This window comes from Cibotium barometz, chromosome 25 (assembly GCF_041138505.1).
Source record: "Cibotium barometz isolate CiBa-2024 chromosome 25, ASM4113850v1, whole genome shotgun sequence".
NCBI classification, from domain to species: domain Eukaryota; kingdom Viridiplantae; phylum Streptophyta; class Polypodiopsida; order Cyatheales; family Cibotiaceae; genus Cibotium; species Cibotium barometz.
Window position 1 is genome coordinate 55,417,763 of NC_141070.1, and position 18,019 is coordinate 55,435,781.

The 18,019-nt window shown below is 45.8% G+C and overlaps 1 protein-coding gene across 4 annotated transcripts; it reads left to right on the plus strand.

Moving 5' to 3' along the window:
• The first annotated feature begins 712 nt into the window (after positions 1–712).
• On the plus strand, positions 713–16,521 carry LOC147624758 (gamma-glutamylcyclotransferase 2-3-like). Of its 4 annotated transcripts, none has more exons than XM_086819794.1 (8): positions 713–930; positions 1,020–1,096; positions 1,201–1,254; positions 15,249–15,305; positions 15,571–15,611; positions 15,703–15,774; positions 15,864–15,988; positions 16,095–16,521. In XM_086819794.1, exons 1-7 carry the CDS (start codon positions 822–824, stop codon positions 15,943–15,945), a joined length of 492 nt encoding a protein of 163 aa, XP_086675920.1. In that variant the 5' UTR covers positions 713–821; the 3' UTR covers positions 15,946–15,988; positions 16,095–16,521. The 4 variants fall into 4 exon arrangements, with proteins under 4 accessions (XP_086675920.1, XP_086675919.1, XP_086675918.1 ...); XM_086819793.1 differs by having other exon boundaries at positions 715–930; positions 15,864–15,962; XM_086819792.1 differs by having other exon boundaries at positions 718–930; positions 15,883–15,988.
• The last annotated feature ends 1,498 nt before the right edge of the window (positions 16,522–18,019 follow it).

Sequence of the window (18,019 nt, forward strand, 5' to 3'; positions counted from 1 at the left end):
ATATACACACATACATACATACACACACACATGTATAAATGTATGTAGATATATGCATATACATACATACATATATATATGAATGTGTGTGTGTGTGTATGTATGTATGTATACACACACATACACATTATTAGTGTGTGAAACAAGACGGGTATGAAGTTCCAATTCCAAAAAATAAATAAACACTCCACATTGCAAAAGACAAACTTAAATGCAAGTATGTTTTGCAAAGTTTTAGAGAACCATATTTTTGTTATCAAACTTTGCATTTCAAATGGAGATATCTTGTCTATTTGAATGCTTAACAATGTAACATATTTAAGGAGGAAACAGAGTTCCAATTAATTAAGCATCATTAAAGTCTCATTATGAAACTACATTCTTGTACGTGCTATGGTGCAAATGTGTTTTATAATGGTGGCTTGAACAATTCCAACCCATTTCAGGGTGTTTACACATCGCAGTGAGAGTGGGTGATGGGCACTCAGCTTTTACACACTGCCTGAAGTTAGTTTTTAAAGGCTGCCACATCAGTTTCCACTTCTATCCAAGTGGAAAGGACCCAGTCTCTGATTGAGTTCAAAGTGTGGGTTTTGGACGGGGGACCTTGCCCGCCCAGGTTTTCGTCCGCCCCTTTTTTGTGGCTCAAATCAACGACAGCCCCGTCGTCCACACGTCACACGCCCGTGTCGGACGAGTATGTCCGCTTGGTCTGTAAAGACCCTCAAAGCAAGCAAGCACACCTGACGGAGCAGCTTTATGTTTGAATGTCTTAATTACGGAAAGCCCGCCTTAAGAGTGAGCGTGTGCCTGCACACACGATGGTGCTGTGGGTGTTCGGCTACGGGTCTCTTTTATGGAGGGCTGGCTTTGAGTACGATGACAAGCTTGTGGGCTACGTCAAGGGCTACAAACGAGTCTTCCACCAAGGCATAACGATTGTTCAGCTAGCAGAAGATAGGGATCGGTCTATGTGATAAAAGAGGTTGTGTTGATTTATGGGATCGTGCGTTTTGCAGGCAATACGGATCACCGAGGGACCCCTGAACTTCCTGGAAGGACTGTGACTCTGGAGCAAGACCCAGGATCAACTTGCGTATGCTCCCCTCTCTCTCCCTCTCTCTTTCTCTCTCTCTCAAGGCGCGCACGCGCACACACATCAAGGCTTGTCTGATCCATGTTGTTTCTCCTACTTTCCAGTGGGGAGTTGCGTATTGCGTTTCAGGACAAGAGAAGGAAAACATAGCCTTGTCTGTAAGTTTCCCTACTCTTCACACAATCTAGACCACAATGCAATTCCCCCTTTTTCCATACCTCTGATCTGGGAGGCTTGCAGTCAATTTCCGTTCAGCTTTAGATTCTCTCCTCTCTCTCTCTCTCTCTCTCTCTCTCTCTCTCTCGTTTTGATATGAATAATCAAGTTATCTAAAGTCTCTCTTATGCCCTCCTTCAGGAAAGGTCTTCCTTTAACACTTCAGCACTGGTATTGTCAAACTTTTTTCTGAGTTTGAATACCATTTATTGATATATATCTCCATGATTTGGTAAAACATTGCTTGATGCATAGAATAACTTGGTGGCAACTCCAATTCCATATTCACCTCATTGATGACCCGAGTGATGGGAAAAGGGCCAAGTTTTTTGAATTGCAGACCTGCAACTTCACGAATTACCATTGCCGATATGCTTAGTTCAAAGATTCAAACTCGATGGATGCGTCAAAGTCTCCAATGCATCTGTAGCGGATCATTGTGTCCAAGTGTCTTTGTGGATGCGGCATCCAATGAGCTCTTGAATACAAATTCTTTGAGCATTCATCTCCCTTCCCTTAGGTATGAAGAGATTAGCCCTTCCATTTGAAACATCCATGAGGCATAACCACATAATTTCCTTGCACTTGAACCATCTTCATGTAATGTTTCCTTTCATCAGCCTTGCATAGTGATGCATAAGATCACCCCTTTCACGTGAACCATTTGTGAGAGGGCATTCAGGTGTTGTCTAGAGAAATTATCAGTTTGGATATCATCCATATAAGGCATCACCAGATTAAAAAGCAGCCAGCCATGTATAATAATCAGACAACATCAATCTGGTTCTTACTAGAGGTCAGCTCCTCAATCGAAAGATTAGTTTTTTGCCAATTCTTTCAAGCTTTGCTTAGTGATCCTCAGGTAAATCCAGGCAGCTACCTTGAACTTAAAAAATCCAGTCAGCTACCTTGTTCTTCATATGTTGGACCACGTGGTGTTCAGAATTGGCCCGGTAGTCACGAATTCTTTGCTTTATTGACTCTATAACTTTTACCTAGCTTGATAGTCACGTGCATCCTGCACTTGGATGCCTTGGACATGAGTGTTTAGGATAAGTGCAAGCCTTATGGTCGGACCTAGCTGCTTGTGAGCCCTTGTCCAGGGACGTGTTAGCCAGTGTGCCTCAAGAGTTTTGCCAGAGTCAATCGTGCACGTCTTGCACTCATTAAAGTTGTCGTGCTAGTCCTGCACAAGGATGTAACCCTCTTGAATGATGTAAATTGTAACGGTGCCCGGGAACCTTGAGGCTTATTCATTGGTCAGGTGGATAGGTACTGTTGGTGTCAAATGTCTAGGTTTAGATGAGTTTCTTTTGTGTGTGAACCCATAGGACATGGTAATTAGCAACAACAAGTTGGGGAGCATGGACGGTGGAAGCGCAAATATATTCCTTCAAGAGCTAATGGAGAAAAACATGTTACTCAGGCTACAACTACAACATGCAAAAGAAGCAGAAGAAAAGAAAGAGAGGTCTAAGGAGCAACTATGTCCCATACTTTGTCTTGTGGATCTGTAATTTTAGCTAATGGAAAATGTGCTTCAAATTGATGAATGAACCGAGTAACAACATAATGATCACACTTACCATCATACTTTCTAAAATTTTGAGAGGTTCGTATGACGGTGGTGGTAGGGGCGGGTGAGGACGAGGTATTCTAAGCCATCTTGGGGAGGGATGCCAGAATCTGTGCCATTGTCTGTTGTCGCTGGATTTGCATAGCCTTCTAGCTGAGTCTTTGTTGAAACTCTCGGTCGGCGGCTTCTCGACGGCGCTGGTCTTCCTCGTTTGCGTGTGGCTTCCCCATCTCTTTGTTCCTCTGCACGTCTCTGTGATGCCCTATTTTTTTTTGTCTTCTGCTTTTCGTCTTGCTTCTTCAGGTCTTTCGTCGTCTTTTCTTCTTTGTTCCTCCAAACCAAAGAACATTTGTGCCAGATCTGAGAGGCCTTGTTAGATAGCTCATAGCGGCTACGGGGAGCTTGACCGGCCTGCGAGACCGTCCACCGGAGGGTGGGCGGTAAGTGAGCTGGGGTTTAGGGGAGAGGGTGATCGGGCGTAGTTCTGCGGGCTGCCGGACATGTGTGGGCAGGCAAGCCACTATATATGTCTGATGGTGAGGATCCCATCCTCATTCCCTCTATGTTTGAGTGGTGATCTAGGGGGGTTGGCCCGTTTCGGCCCAAGTGGTGGTGTCATTGTGCACACATTTACTTTCAGCATTGGCATTATCTTGTGTTGTTTCTAGTTCACTAAGTTGTCTACTCACGAAACGGTGCCGAAGAAGCGTTCACATCTAGTCAGGTGCATTACACTTTGGGGCACCATGGGCACCCTTGGTGGGGACCAAAAAGGGGCAAAGGTGGACCAATTATTGGGCTGATGGAGGGCGCCTATGTAAAGAGACTTTAAGGGAACATCTTTTGAGTGCAACTGTAGCTCTTGATGCCTATATGAGAGCAGCCAGCCAAGGGCATAAATCATCTTGCAACCGCTAATCAAGAAGCCCATAAACGCACAGCACATAAGCAGCCTACAACAGCCAGAAAATGCAGCATACAGGCTGGCCAGAGAGCTGCAGCTATAGGGTATATGAGAAAGCCCTGTAGGTGACCTGAATCAGCCCCAAAACAGAGGTCCATTCAGCCCAAAACAGTCCCCAAGGTATCACTGTTCATTGTTTAATGGACAGCTAGTAAGTCAATCTCTTGTACTTCATTGCATTTTGCAATACATAAGCAAATACACCTGGCAATAGGTGGGGCCCTTAAGAGGGTGGTTGGGACCCAATTGGGTGTTCTGTGTGCTCTCTCTCTCTCTCTCTCTATTTCTCCTTTTATCATTTCTGCAAGTTTCAGCAAGCACTTTAGGCAATCTCTTCTCTATTTCATTGAAAGAATACTTCTGTGGCGTTTTCCCCCGTGTTGTTGTGTGAAGCTTCACCAGGCCTCCGCCTTGCCCCAGCCTAGCCCCCACTCCGCCCCCTCCTTGCCTTTCCCTCTTGTGCCTTTCCTTCTTGGGCAAAGGTGGACCAATTATTGGGCTGATGGAGGGCGCCTATGTAAAGAAACTTTAAGGGCACATCTTTTGAGAGCAACCCTAGCTCTTGATGCCTATATGAGAGCAGCCAAGCAAGGGCATAAATCATCTTGCAACCAGTGACCTCAAGGGTCAGCCCAAGCATGAAGAGGCAATTGACCCTTGAATAACTTGCATAAGGGGAGCAAGAGATCAACCATATCTTCAATATATGAAGGAGAGCATAGAAGGTTGTCCAGCCAGCCTGTGGCCCTAAAACACAGCTCATCAAGAAGCCCATTTTTGGAGCAGAACGCACAGCACATAAGCAGTGTACAACAGCCATAAATCGCAGCATACAGGCTGGCCAGAGATCTGCAGCAATAGGGTATATGAGAAAGCCCTATAGGTGACCCGAATCAGCCCCAAAACAGAGGTCCATTCAGCCCAAAACAGTCCCCAAGGTGTCTTTGTTCGTTGTTTAGTGGACAGCTAGTAAGTTCATTGCATTTTGCAATACATAAGCAATTACACCTGGCAATAGGTTGGGGGCCCTTAAGAGGGTGGTTGGGACCCAATCGGGCGTGCTGTGTGCTCTCTCTCTCTCTCTCTCGTTTATCATTTCTGCAAGTTTCAGCAAGCACTTTAAGCAATCTCTTCTCTATTTCATTGAAAGAATACTTCTGTGGCATTTCCCCCCTGTGCTGCTGCGTGAAGCTTCGCCAGGCCTCTGCCTTGCCCCCCCCCCTCCCTCCGCTCTCTTCTGCCCCCCAGGTTGTCAGGCCGCAGCAGACTTTCCTCCACTGCCGTGTCCTCGCTGTCGACTTTTCAGCATCATCAAGGGTTCTGCTTTTTTTGGGCTCAGTGGCCTCTGTTTCTAGCTTCTCACTTCGACTGTTGCCTCTTTGGAGGCTTCCACCTGGTGCGCAAGATTGTGGGTAGCCGCCCTGGACGCAGCCAGCTTCGGGACCTGTTCCAGGCCAGCCTCTTTGGCGCCCGGAAACTTGCTCGGGGGTTCCGAGCCTGGGAGGAGGTCAATCCTGTGATCCTCCGACGGGGGAGTGAAAAGATGCAGGGGAGAAGAGAGCTTGAGCTCTTGCAAGCACACACACACACTCACAAAACCCTAATAAAGAACACACAATGTGAGAGGTTGAAAATCTTCTTCTTCTTCACTCAACACTCAACACACATATACAAGATAAGAGTACACGTAATATGAAAGGTACTCAACCAATACATACACGGGTTCTCTATAGTGTGAACCCAACTAAATGAGCTGGCGTTATAACTATGCCAGTCTCTAGAATGGCTGTCACACAGCCTGTCATCCCACTGGCCGCATATCACCCATGATCTCACCAACCATGCCAGTGGTGTAAGTGTGGGGCCTATCCCCCAGGCAGGTCATCAGTGTCCACCGCCTCACTAGACGAGCTCGATATCTCAACACTCCCCCTCGAGCTCAACTCCATCTCATGTACACCAAGCCAAGCCCTGAATTTGCGGAGCTTCTTTGTACCCAATGCTTTGGTGAAGATGTCAGCTACCTGATCCTCTGTGCTGACATAAACAAGGTCAAGGTCTCCTGCCAAGACCTTCTCTCTGACGAAATGGTAGTGGACCTCTATATGCTTCGTGCGAGCATGAAAAACTGGGTTCCTGGCCAACTGTATACTGCTAATGTTGTCACAAAAAATGACAACTTATCTATCCACTGATAGACCCAAATCTGCAAGTAGCTTTCTTAACCAAGCTACCTCACATGCTGCCATAGCAGCTCCTCTGTACTCGGCCTCTGTACTGGATAGAGCAACCGTAGGTTGCTTTTTGCTGCTCCAAGTCATAGCAGCACTCCCCAAAGAAAACATGAATCCACTGGTAGATCTTCTATCTGAGATACTACCAGCCCAATCAGCATCTGTGTATCCATGTACACATATCTCTGTCCTAGTCTCATAGAATAGTCCACAATGCAAAGTAGACCTCACATACCTCAGTATCCGTGCGCCTCTACATAGTAGGATCCTCCAAAATCTCACCTGAATCTACACTCAACTTTCCATTCTGATCCAATGGCACTGAGATAGGCTTACAGCCTGTCATACCATACTTGGACAACATGTCCAAGCCATACTGTCTCTGCAGTAATCCAATACCATGTGGTGACCTGATCACCTCAATGCCCAAGAAATATCTGAGCTCCCCCAGATCCTTCATCTCAAACTTCTGTCTAAGCAAGATCTTTACATTAAAGATCTCTGCATCATGGTTCCCCGTAATGATCAAGTCATCTACATAGATGACAACAAGCACAATCCCTCTATCACCATGTCTCACATACAGCGAGAAATCTGCATTGGCTACATGAAAGCCAATAGTGACAAGATATTCAGAAATCTTGTCAGACCATGCTCTTGGTGCTTGCTTTAAGCCATACAAGGCTTTCTTCAACCTGCAAACATGCTGGGGGTGACTCACATCCTCATAACCAGGTGGCTGTAACATATACACCTCTTCTTGCAAATCCCCATGCAAGAATGCATTCTTTACATCCATCTGATGTAAATTGCTTTGACGCAGCCAATTCTATCACAACTCTCACTGTTGCCATCTTGGCAACTGGGCTGAAAGTTTCCTCATAATCAATGCCATATGTCTGCGCATATCCTTTGGCTACCAACCTAGCCTTATACCTGTTTATGCTTCCATCACTGTTATGTTTTACTTTGTACACCCACTTGCATCCAATGGCTTTCTTGCCTTCAGGCAATTGCACTAAGTCCCAAGTTTCATTTCCATATAGTGCATTCATCTCCTCATCCATAGCTTTCTCCCAACACACATTTCCAACAGTCTCATCAATGCATGTGGGCTCAACAACCTGCACAACTTTTGCCATATATGCATAGTGATGTGCCACATAACCATCATAGGTAAATCTCTGCACAGGATTTTTCACTCTCCCAGATCTTCGCAGCTTTTCATTCATGGCTTCCATAGCCTTCTTTACACCAGGTGTTCTCATAGCTGGGATCCCAAGCTCCTTATCAAGGCTCATCTCTGAACCACTAGACTCTCCATCAACATGAGAATGCCCTGCAGAAATGTCAGGCATACCAAGGGGCTCAACCACTTTCTCTTTTCCTTTACGTGCTGTACTAATCACATTTGCAGGACTGGTATTATGACGCAGCCTGCCACTCCATGGTCTATCAACAAATCCACTAGATGAGGACTCTCCTGGTCTACTCAAAGACTGTGATTGCTGACTTGCATTCTGTGCAACCACACTTCCACTCACATCAGCCCCAACAGCTTCTTTTTCAGCAGCATACCAGCTGCTCATCTCATCAAAGACAACATCCTTGCTTACCCTCAACTCACGTGTAGCAGGGTTATAACACCTGTATCCCTTTTGCTCAAGGGAATATCCAATAAACACACATTTTTCAGCTTTCGGATCCAGCTTAGTTCTCAGCTCATCTGGCACATGCACATATGCAATGCATCCAAAGACTTTCAGATGAGACAAATCTGGTTTTCTGCTAGTAAACCTCTCCTCTGGAGTTACATCATGTATGGCTGCAGTTGGAGTCCTGTTCATGATGTATACTACTGTAGAAACAGCCTCAGCCCAATAGCTATGCGGCATATTCTTCTCTTCTATCAATGCTCGCGTAATCTCAGCAATGTGCCTGTTTTTCCGCTCAGCAACTCCATTTTGCTGCGGAGTGTATCTGTATGTAAACTGTCTCCGAATACCATTCTTCTTCAAAAATTCAGAGAACTCATTGGAGAAGTACTCTCCCCCTCCATCTGACCTTAGGCACTTTACATATTTCCCTGTTTGCTTTTCAACCAAAACTCTGAAATTCTGAAAGTGAGTAAACATCTCACTCTTCTCCTTCATGAAATATACCCACACTTTCCTTGTGTGGTCATCAATAAATGTCACATAATATCTGCAGCCTTCCATAGACATGGTCTTTGTAGGACCCCATACATCTGAGTGCACAACATCTAGTGCATTTCTGCTCACATATTTATTACGTGGAAATACATGCTTTGTTTGCTTTCCAAATTGGCATGCTTCACATATTCTCTGCATACCTTTCACTTTAAACTTTGGCAGCCCTGTCACAATTCCTTTAGTCTGCATAGACTTCATTCGCTGCACATTCACATGTCCAATTCTTTTATGCCAAATGTCTGTGTCTGCAACAATCTTGAACCATTTGCAAATATCGCAGCACTCATTTCAGGCATGTCTACATTCAATGTAAACATTCTGCCCACTCTGTTGCCTTTTGCAACCAACGTGCACTTGTCTTTAAAGTCTTCAACATAACAACCATCAGGGTTAAACCTAACCTGCAAACCTTGCTCAATCATCTGGCCAACTGAAACCAGATTCTTTGTTATGTTCGGAACGTGAAGTACATCTGCAAGGTACTTCACTTTGCCATCCTGCATAGACAATGGCACATCTCCAACATGGGCAATTGGATGAGCAGTGTCATTCCCTGTTTCCACAAAACCTGGTCTTTCCGGGTTTTTCATCTCCTTGAACCACTCCCCATGACTTGTCATGTGGTTCGAAGCAACTGAATCCACATACCACACATCATCTTTTTGTGCTGCTTCAACATTTTCAGACATGGCATTCACGACATGCTGCATAACAAACAACCTTTCATTATCCTCATTATTTTTGCTTGAGGATGCATAGTTGTTTTGCTGCACTTTCCCATTTTGCATGTCAGCGTGCTTCTTATAACATTCTGCCTGCACATGTCCAGGCTTACCACAATAATAGCATTCACGTGAATCATTATACTGCCTTTGCCAATTTCCACGGCCTCTTTGACTCCCCTTGCCTCTGAATTTGCCTCTTCCACCTGCGTGTTGTTGTTGTTGTTGTTGTGTATTCTGGGACTGTTGTTGTTGCTGCTGCTGGCCATAATTCTGATTACCTGTTCGGCCACCTCCTTGACCGCGTCCACGACCTCCTCTACCTCGTCCTCTTCCTGAACTTGTGTAGAAGGCCTGTTGCTCTGAACTGTTTTTGTTTTGTGAAGACTGTTGGTCTTCACTCAAGCTCTTCTCTTCTATAATCAGCATAGACACCAAATCTGTAAAGTTGGGAATGTTTTCCCGAGTTTGAATAGACGTCTTGAACGCCTTGTATTGTAGCCCGAGACCACGTAGACAGACTTCCACCTTATCATCATCATCTATTGACACACCAATAGATGCAAGGGATTCCACAATACCCTTTATCTTCAATGCATAGACATTCACAGACATGCTCTTTTTCTCCACAGTATGAAGTTCGTTCTTCAACTGTATCTTGCGTGCCTTGGTATTTGTTTCATAGAGTTTAACCAAGGTGTCCGACGCCTCCTTGGGAGACTTGGCATCCTGAATATGCCCAATCATGGTGTCTTGTATACTAATGGAGAGCCAATACATAACTTTCCTGGCTCCTTGGTTCCAATCTTTAAACTCTTTCACATCTGCAGTAGTCGGATTTATGTCCGGTATCTCCGGTGCCTCTTTATGCTCACCTTCTATGTAGTCCCAATAGCCCTTTTCCATCAGGAAATTCGTCAACCTAAACCTCCAAGCATGGAAATTATTCTTATCAAGCTTCTCAGCCACAATCTGGGTTATCCCATCATTTGACATCTTGCCAAACACACAATTTTACCAGAAACAGCACTCTGGTTTGTCCTGCACAAACTGCTGTATTTTCTGCAGCGGTACTGTAGTACTCTCAAATGTCACAACCAGTGACTTCAATATGCATACATACACACAATGGCAACTGTTGACCTCTTTGCAGCACCCATAGTGTCTGCACAGCCAATCTGTCTTCCTGCAGTTCTTAAAACAGAGTTCTGCAGAGAATCGATGACTTACCCGCAGTGCTCGAAATCGCCCGCTTTCTGAAAAACAGAGGTCCAGACGCGTCCGAAACGCGTTTTCGGCCCGGAAAATTCTGTCATATAGCTTTACTCTCGCGAAGAAAGCTCCTCAATCAGAGATCGTTTGCCGGTGCCTCCCGTAGAGCTCCCGACAAGGGTGTAGTCACCAACACAAATAGGGAAGAGTAGTTGAAGCTCTTACCCTCGTACCGCTTCCTGTGGTTCTCTTGCTTGCAGCTCAGCCCTTAGCACGAACCAGGCTCTGATACCATGAAAAGATGCAGGGGGGGAAGAGAGCTTGAGCTCTTGCAAGCACACACACACACTCACAAAACCCTAATAGAGAACACACAAGGTGAGAGGCTGAAAATCTTCTTCTTCTTCACTCAACACTCAACACACATATACAAGATAAGAGTACACGTAATATGAAAGGTACTCAACCAATACATACACGGGTTCTCTATAGTGTGAACCCAACTAAATGAGCTGGCGCTATAACTATGCCAGTCTCTAGAATGGCTGTCACACAGCCTGTCATCCCACTGGCTGCATATCACCCATGATCTCACCAACCATGCCAGTGGTGTAAGTATGGGGCCTATCCCCCAGGCGGGTCATCAGTGTCCACTGCCTCACTAGACGAGCTTGATATCTCAACAGGGAGCTGGGGAGGGAGGCTGTCCCGAAGAAAAATCTTCTGGAACTTTTCATGGAGAACCGAGTACTTCTTGGAAGCACTGGCCATCGTCTGGGCTGTCTGGATGTAAATCATCGCACACTGTGCGCCTTTCCGGACTGCTCGCTTAGCCTGCAAGTGGCTTATGAGCGGAAAGTTCGGAATACCTGGCTCACACTTAATGGTCACCGTGGTGTTTGACACATTCCGATTGATCTGGAATGTGTGCTTGTCCCACTTGACATCAGGAAGAAACTTGTGAAACCACTGGATACCCAAAATTATGTCTGCTCCTACAAGAGGGGCAACCATAAAGTCACGCACAAACTCTATGCCCTGAATCACTAACTTAGCACCTAGAGCTTCATACTTGACGCTCGTAGTCATACCTGTGCTAAAACCCTCAACTTGTTTGTCCACCGAAGTCAGCTCGAAACGGGCACGCCTAACGGCTTGTTCCGTGACCACATCCTCCGTGCTGCCGCTGTCAAACAAGACAACAACTCTCTGGCCACCTATGTAGCCGAAGGACTTGAGCAATTCGTTGTGCTCATACTCCTGGTCATGGGCGCCCTTCTGCTTATCTTCGAGCTCCCGGCTAATAATTGCTCCAACTGAAGCACCGGGGTTTGAAGAACTAGGGTTTGCCGCTGGGGTCTGTGTGGGAGCTGAGCTCACCACGGAAGCTGTGGAGGCGGCGGCGGCCTTTGGAGGCTTCTTCGGACAATCCCGAGAAGTATGTCCTTTTGTATGACAAAAGAAACATCTACCCTCCTCCTTGTACGACGAAAGCTCCTCAGCACTCAACTTGCCACCTGTCTTGCCTGCCTCCGCTTTCTGGTCTGGAGTAAGCTTTGACGCATTGTTCGAGTTCTTGGAGCTAGAGGCTCCCGGGCTTTGTCCTGGGGAAGACCCCGTCTGGTTCTGGCTTTTGTCCCCCGAGGCGTTAGCCTTGGGAGAAGCCGGCTGGGAAGTCTTGGGCTTGCCACCATTATGTTTCATTTCTGCACTCTGCGCAAGCGAGAGTGCGTCTTCAAAGGTGGCTGGCCTAAACATACGCACCTCCCATTGGATTTGCGTGTCCAGGCCAAACAAAAGTTGCCCTTTTTTGTCCGTATCAGATAAGCCTAATTGCAGACATAAAGTCGAAATTTTATTGGCAAAGTGAAGGACTGGTTGCGCGTTCTGACGCGCTTCCTTGAACTCGTCTTCGAGTTGCTCAAGGTAGTGGGGCGGTAGAAACCGCTGCTTAAGGTCACGGACGAACTCGTCCCGCACATAAGCTGCCATACCTGCTCTGGTGTGGGCATGAGCCCACTGAGTCCACCTAAGATCACTCTGTCAGTATCTGTTTTCCTCACTGCGGCAAAGTAAGCTTCAAATTGATGTAACCATGAATAAAGAGTTGTGGGATCGAGTTTATCATTATACTTACTGAAATTCATTTTCTCCGGAAAATGATTCGAGGGCGCCGCCGGTGTCAATCTGGGGTCCAAAGCTCTGAGGTAACGCTCGTGTTCCACGCGTCGCATGGCATCGTCTTCTCGTTGTCGGATCTCCAATGCATGCATCTGCAACTCAAGCAAGGAGCTTGGCTGCGGCTGTGACGCAAGAGGGTCCCTGTGACGAGGATCTGGTATCTGGGATACGGAAGGAGAGGGAGGAGGAGATGGAAAACGCGACGCTGGATAGGGGGTACGCTCCTCCAGAGACAAGATCTGTGCCTTCTGCTCATCCAACTTGGCGGTCTGTTCTGCGATTGCTTGCATCATTTGCTGGAACATGTCTGTGACACTCAAGCCTGGTGCCCTAGCTGGGTTGCCTGGTGCACTTTGGTCCCATGGTTCTTGGTCTCTCTCATCGTCGAAGCTTGCCATAGCAGGAAAATGCAATTCCTTTCCGAAACGCAATCTGACCATCCACTATCTGTGTGGGAGACTTCCAGAGGCTTCCGGAGGCTAAAAACCAACCGTCCTTCGAGGGACAGGAGTCACTCTGAAAGGGGTAGTCCACCGGCGTCTAAAAACCAACCACACGAGCGAGAAAAAATTCTGGTTTCTTTGCTGAATCTTTGTACTTGAAGTAGGCTCTGATACCACTGTAATATGCGGAAGCTTTGGAGAAAGATCGGTAACTTCAAAACTCAGAATTCAGCACTCTTTTCGCGACGGAAATTAACGCACAAACTTGAAAGGAGAAGTGCAGAAAATAGAGAGAGAGAGGGAGAGATGGAGAGGACACAGTATTAGGTCCCAATTACCCTCTGTAGGGCCCCCACCATGAATGGTGTATTTGCTTTATTAGAATGATGAGAAATCGAGCATTTATTTCAGCCAGACCTCGTTGGAGAGAGGGCACCCTGCCCCCCCCCCCTCCTCCCCCGCAGGGTTCAGTTCCAGCCACCCCCTTCTAGAGGCAGGTTCACATGCACAACACTGTGCCGGGAGCCTCTCTTCCCCCGCTGGATCAGCAGCAGGCTTTTCTCTTGGTCCCTCCTGCTCCCCCTCCTCCCCAGCCTCCCTCTATTCCCCCTGTTCCCCTCTCCCCTCCCTCCGTGTTTCCTCCGGATGATACCCCCTCAAGCGGCGCCCTGCCCCCGTGCGTCTCCTGAGCTTTCTCGCTGCCCCCTGTACTGAGAGGCCTTCTTCGGGTTCGGTGCATCATTTGATTCACCATTTTTTAGAGCCCGTGTGGATGCCTATTGCTGCCTCCCCGGTGCGAGCCCCTCCCCCGGAGGACCTTGGAGGACCCCCCCCCCCCCCCCCCCGGCGGCGGCGGGCGCACAGAGCAGAGGGCGGGGCCCTGCGGATCTTGGGACAGTCAGTTGATTACAGCTTTTTCAGATACCTCTCTGAGGAGACGAGTGAGTTTGCTGAGACCTCAGCACCTCTTCGCGTCTGTGTTATTTTCCACCACTCCCGGCCGGCCACTCCAACGAGCGGCACAATGATCTTTTCCTTTCCCATGAGCGTGGCTAGGAGTGGAGTGAGGAGTCCGTTTCATCCACCATTCATGGCCAGGTGGTTGAGTTCTCTCACCATCTGAACAACCTGCGCCTCACCGACATTGTCACACATTTTTGCCCCTTGGTGCGTACAGAGTTTGGCTAGTCCTGTCAGAAGGATCAGGATGGAGAGATTGACGCCTCCAGCGTGGAGGTACTCCTCTGCATTTACGTCCATGTTTCCTTGGTGATCCATTGCGACAGCTGGACCCTTGAGTATGCCTACAGCAGAGTGAGGAGGGAGTGGTCCTTCATGGCCCATGGGGGATAGGATTGAAGCCTCCCTTGGAAGGCTGCGTACCAGGACGGACTGCAAGTACTCGCCATCCAAGCAGTGCCCAACACTTTTCGAGTGGAGGGCAGTTCTGTCAGGCCCAATCATCGACAGACTTAGACATGTGGACACCACTTCGGAGTCTACCAGAGGTACCTCTGGGAGACTTGGCACTCAGTGTCCGTCCCCCCACAGCATCGTCACGGATCTTCTTCTTTGGATCTGGTGGCCTTGTGTGTTTTGTGGCAACCCCCATCCCCACTGTTGTATGAGGTAGCCTTCCTTTGAGAGCGGCCAGACAGAGAGGAAGAGCACCTCCCTCCCTGTTTTCTCTGTTCTACTCCCACCATGGGACTGGGCTCGTTTGTAGCCATCTTTGGCATTTTCAGTAGCTAATAGAAGGATCATTTTCCAGAAGAAAGAAAGAAAGAATACTCCCGCATAGGTCACATATCACACTATGTATATGAGACATGCTTGAGGGAAAGCAAACTTCCACCAAAGGGTGTCGATATTTGGTGAGAAGCCACACTTGCAACAATCACGATAGAGCCTGCAAGCTTAATGGCAAATAGGACTACAATGCAGCACATCTTGAAAGAGTCTATTGTTATCTCAAAACACCATCTGTGGATAATTGCATGAGCTTGCAAGTTGAGGTTGTAGCCAAGCCCGGATGAGCTCTAGATTTCTTCCAACTCGTGACTGCTTGGAGGGTGGTTTGCATGTTCAAGTTAGAGAACTGGATTATTTTGAAAACACAAACTGTCCTGCATCACCATATACTTAATGACAAGGGTTGCCATATCTTATATATAGTCCATAGATTTTAAGTAACGTCTTGCATTCAAATGGTTATGTACATGTTAAGCCTGGCAAATAACACCAAGTAGGCAATATATTTGTCTTGCTTTTGGCACAATCTACTATCTAGGCTTGCAACTTTCAAATTTCTTGTAGATTGCTCTTAGTTGATGAAGTTGATTAATTTTTTTTATTTCAATGAAAATATTATTTGCTGTATGTTATTTGCAGTACTTGGAGCTTAGAGAAAAAGAGTATGATCTTCGAGCTCATGTAGATCTTTACACGGTAAGTATGCTTCTAGAAACTCCTTTAACTTGTGATGTAGCTAGGTTTGTTTTCTTGCCAAAAGATGTCCATCTCTAGTGATTCTCTTGAGATGGTGATTTGAATGTTTGATTGAGTCCATAGGTTCAAGCTCATGTTTTGGGTGGGTTCCAGTCTTCTAAGTGAGGTCATGTGATTTGAATTTTGGACTAAAGAAAATTGCAAGATATCTGTTGGTAATGCATAACATGTATCTGTACCTTAATAATCTCAAAAAGTTTTGCAGGATCCTCATTCAAGTGAGCCAGCTATATCTGGAGTATTAGTGTACGTTTTCAATGTGTTTGCACCGAAACCATGTGACAGCCTAAATGTGAGATTTGCAATGTCTAACGGTACAATTTATCCATTACAACAGATATCTTGCATCGACTGACAAGAATAGAAACAAGTACTACCTGGGTGTAGCACCCTTGAAAGATATGGCCTGGTAGGAGCTCTGTGACTTAAGTAGCACATGTTTTGCCACCTCATCCATCTTTCTAACTTGTTTTCTGATAGTATATTTCTTTCGTTAAGGCTACTTTTTGTGTGCCAGGCAAATAGCAAGGGCTTCTGGTCCGTCAGGGCCAAATGCAGAATATCTTTTCATGCTCCATAAATGCCTTCGTGAGCTAGGCAAGTGTTATGGGCCATAGTATGAAGTGAGAAACTCATATAACTGCATACACATGTAATCAAATCATTTGAAAAGTGTGGGTAGGCTCTGGATGTTAGAGATGTGATGCAGGCTTATTGTGTGTTCAGCAGGTTGTGAAGAAGAGGAGCTTGATAATCTGGTTAATGAAGTTCAAAAACTGCTGACATGACAGTGATATATGTTTGAAACTGAGATATACCCAGTAACTAGATATTTACAAATAGTTCATGATAAAGAGCCACATGGGCAATGGGCTTGTAGCATAGTGGTGAAGTCCACAGGCACGTAGCCTAGCGGTGTAGGTGTTTGACACTGCCAGGGGAGGACCTGGGTTTAAACTCTGCTAGCTACACCCACTGGACGTGCTAGCATTATATATTAAATTTAATTGCAACGTTTGCACTGCTACTCAGTTTGAAAATTGGAGTGGTGCATATCCATTAGTACTACGATTTTTGGTCTTGCTAAGCAGGACCCTGGACTTTGTATTCTTGCTGACAATTGATGATCAAGTTGCTCATGAGTTCATTCTGATAAGAATTTAAGGTTCGTTTGTGCTTGCCTTAACATGAACATTCATGCAATGTTGTGTGATTCTCTCTAGTGAATGTTTGGCACAATGCTTGGTTCTCATAATGTATCAGTTTGTGATTATGCTGCATAATTTCAAACCCCAGCTTTAACCCTTATGATACTGCAACGTAAAATGAATGCTCTGTTGAGGAGTCCTTACGTATCTATGCCTTCAATCACAGGTTAGCGGTTTACAAAATCACTTCCCAGCCAGATGGTGGGAGAAGACTCAAGCTATAAACTAGCATTCACAATGCTTTGGCTCATGCTGTAAGCCTTTAATTATTTGACTAGTTTCTTTCTTGTGTTTTACTTGTGAGCCATTCTCACCCATTGTGGGTGAGAATGCTGCAAAGGAGTGAACATAGGTCTACTCTTATGGGTGTTGCTCTTATGCCATGAGGACAGACAAGGTGGCAGTGCCATCCTAATGTGGAGCTGAGAAAAGACAGCGGGCTGACCTAGTCACAAGAAAGAGAGTTGGTAGATGGTTGGAAACTTGGGGATTGGTGGAGCATACTGATTTCAGCAGCCTGCAATTCACTAATAGCTCCTCTATATTGAATAAGAGTGTCTACTTCAGTAGCCGGGCAAATTGAGTCCCTTATACTATCACGGTTTGGGTGGACACTAGTAGCTCCCCTAGATTGGATTAAGTGTACTGTAACCAAGAATTTTGGTCATAAACGGATCCTAAACCTACCTTTAATCATGCTAAACCCCAAAAAGATAGCTCATTGATATCTATCACCAATTAAAAGATTGTAATGAGCTATCGTGAATAGATATTAATGAGCTATCTTTAATATCTATCACCAATTAAAGATAGCTCATTAATATCTATCACCAATTAAAAGGTATGGACTTTCAAAAAAATGGACCACTAGTTAGCTATTCTTAATGGTTTGGGCCTTATTCCCGCCTACCCTTAGGAAAATTTTGGTTATTCCCATAGCTGAAAATAAATCTCGATTATTCTAGCTTAATTATGTGTCTTTCATCACAAAAAAGCACACTGAAATCTACTATCATTGTGCAAGAAAATCTTCTAAAAAAGGTCCTGGAGAAAATGCCACATGAACATATCAGTTGATGCTATTTTTCTCTCTCTATTCAAACAAATTGTTTATAGCTAGTCCATGGAGTTGTAAACTTATTGAGGGGGCCGTTCATCATATTGAAGGTCTACACGTACAAACCTGGTTTAATGCTGGCATTTTTTGGTGTAGTTCCCTTTTGACTCACAGAGGGGGGCTTTTTCATGGAACTCCCACAGGTAGGTTAGAGTACCCTTTGACTTAGAGAGATGGGTGGCCTTACCATCACTAGATGCACTATGCTTCCATATAGGGTCTGATTCAATTGTGAGCCTAGTTGAGGAATCTCTTTCGGGTCCCTCCCCTCATTTGATTTGGCAGGTTTTTCACATGTACTTTTCTGGAACATTTCTATGAGTTAACTT

What these genes read in the sequence shown, in the direction of transcription:
- LOC147624758 (XM_086819791.1), top strand. Translation starts at nt 822, where the DNA reads ATGGTGCTGTGGGTGTTCGGCTACGGGTCTCTTTTATGGAGGGCTGGC. An exon ending in CAAACGAGTCTTCCACCAAG is followed by an intron (nt 931 to 1,019) that starts GCATAACGATTG and finishes TGCGTTTTGCAG; the next exon opens with GCAATACGGATCACCGAGGG. An exon ending in TAAATGCCTTCGTGAGCTAG is followed by an intron (nt 15,963 to 16,094) that starts GCAAGTGTTATG and finishes TGTGTTCAGCAG; the next exon opens with GTTGTGAAGAAGAGGAGCTT.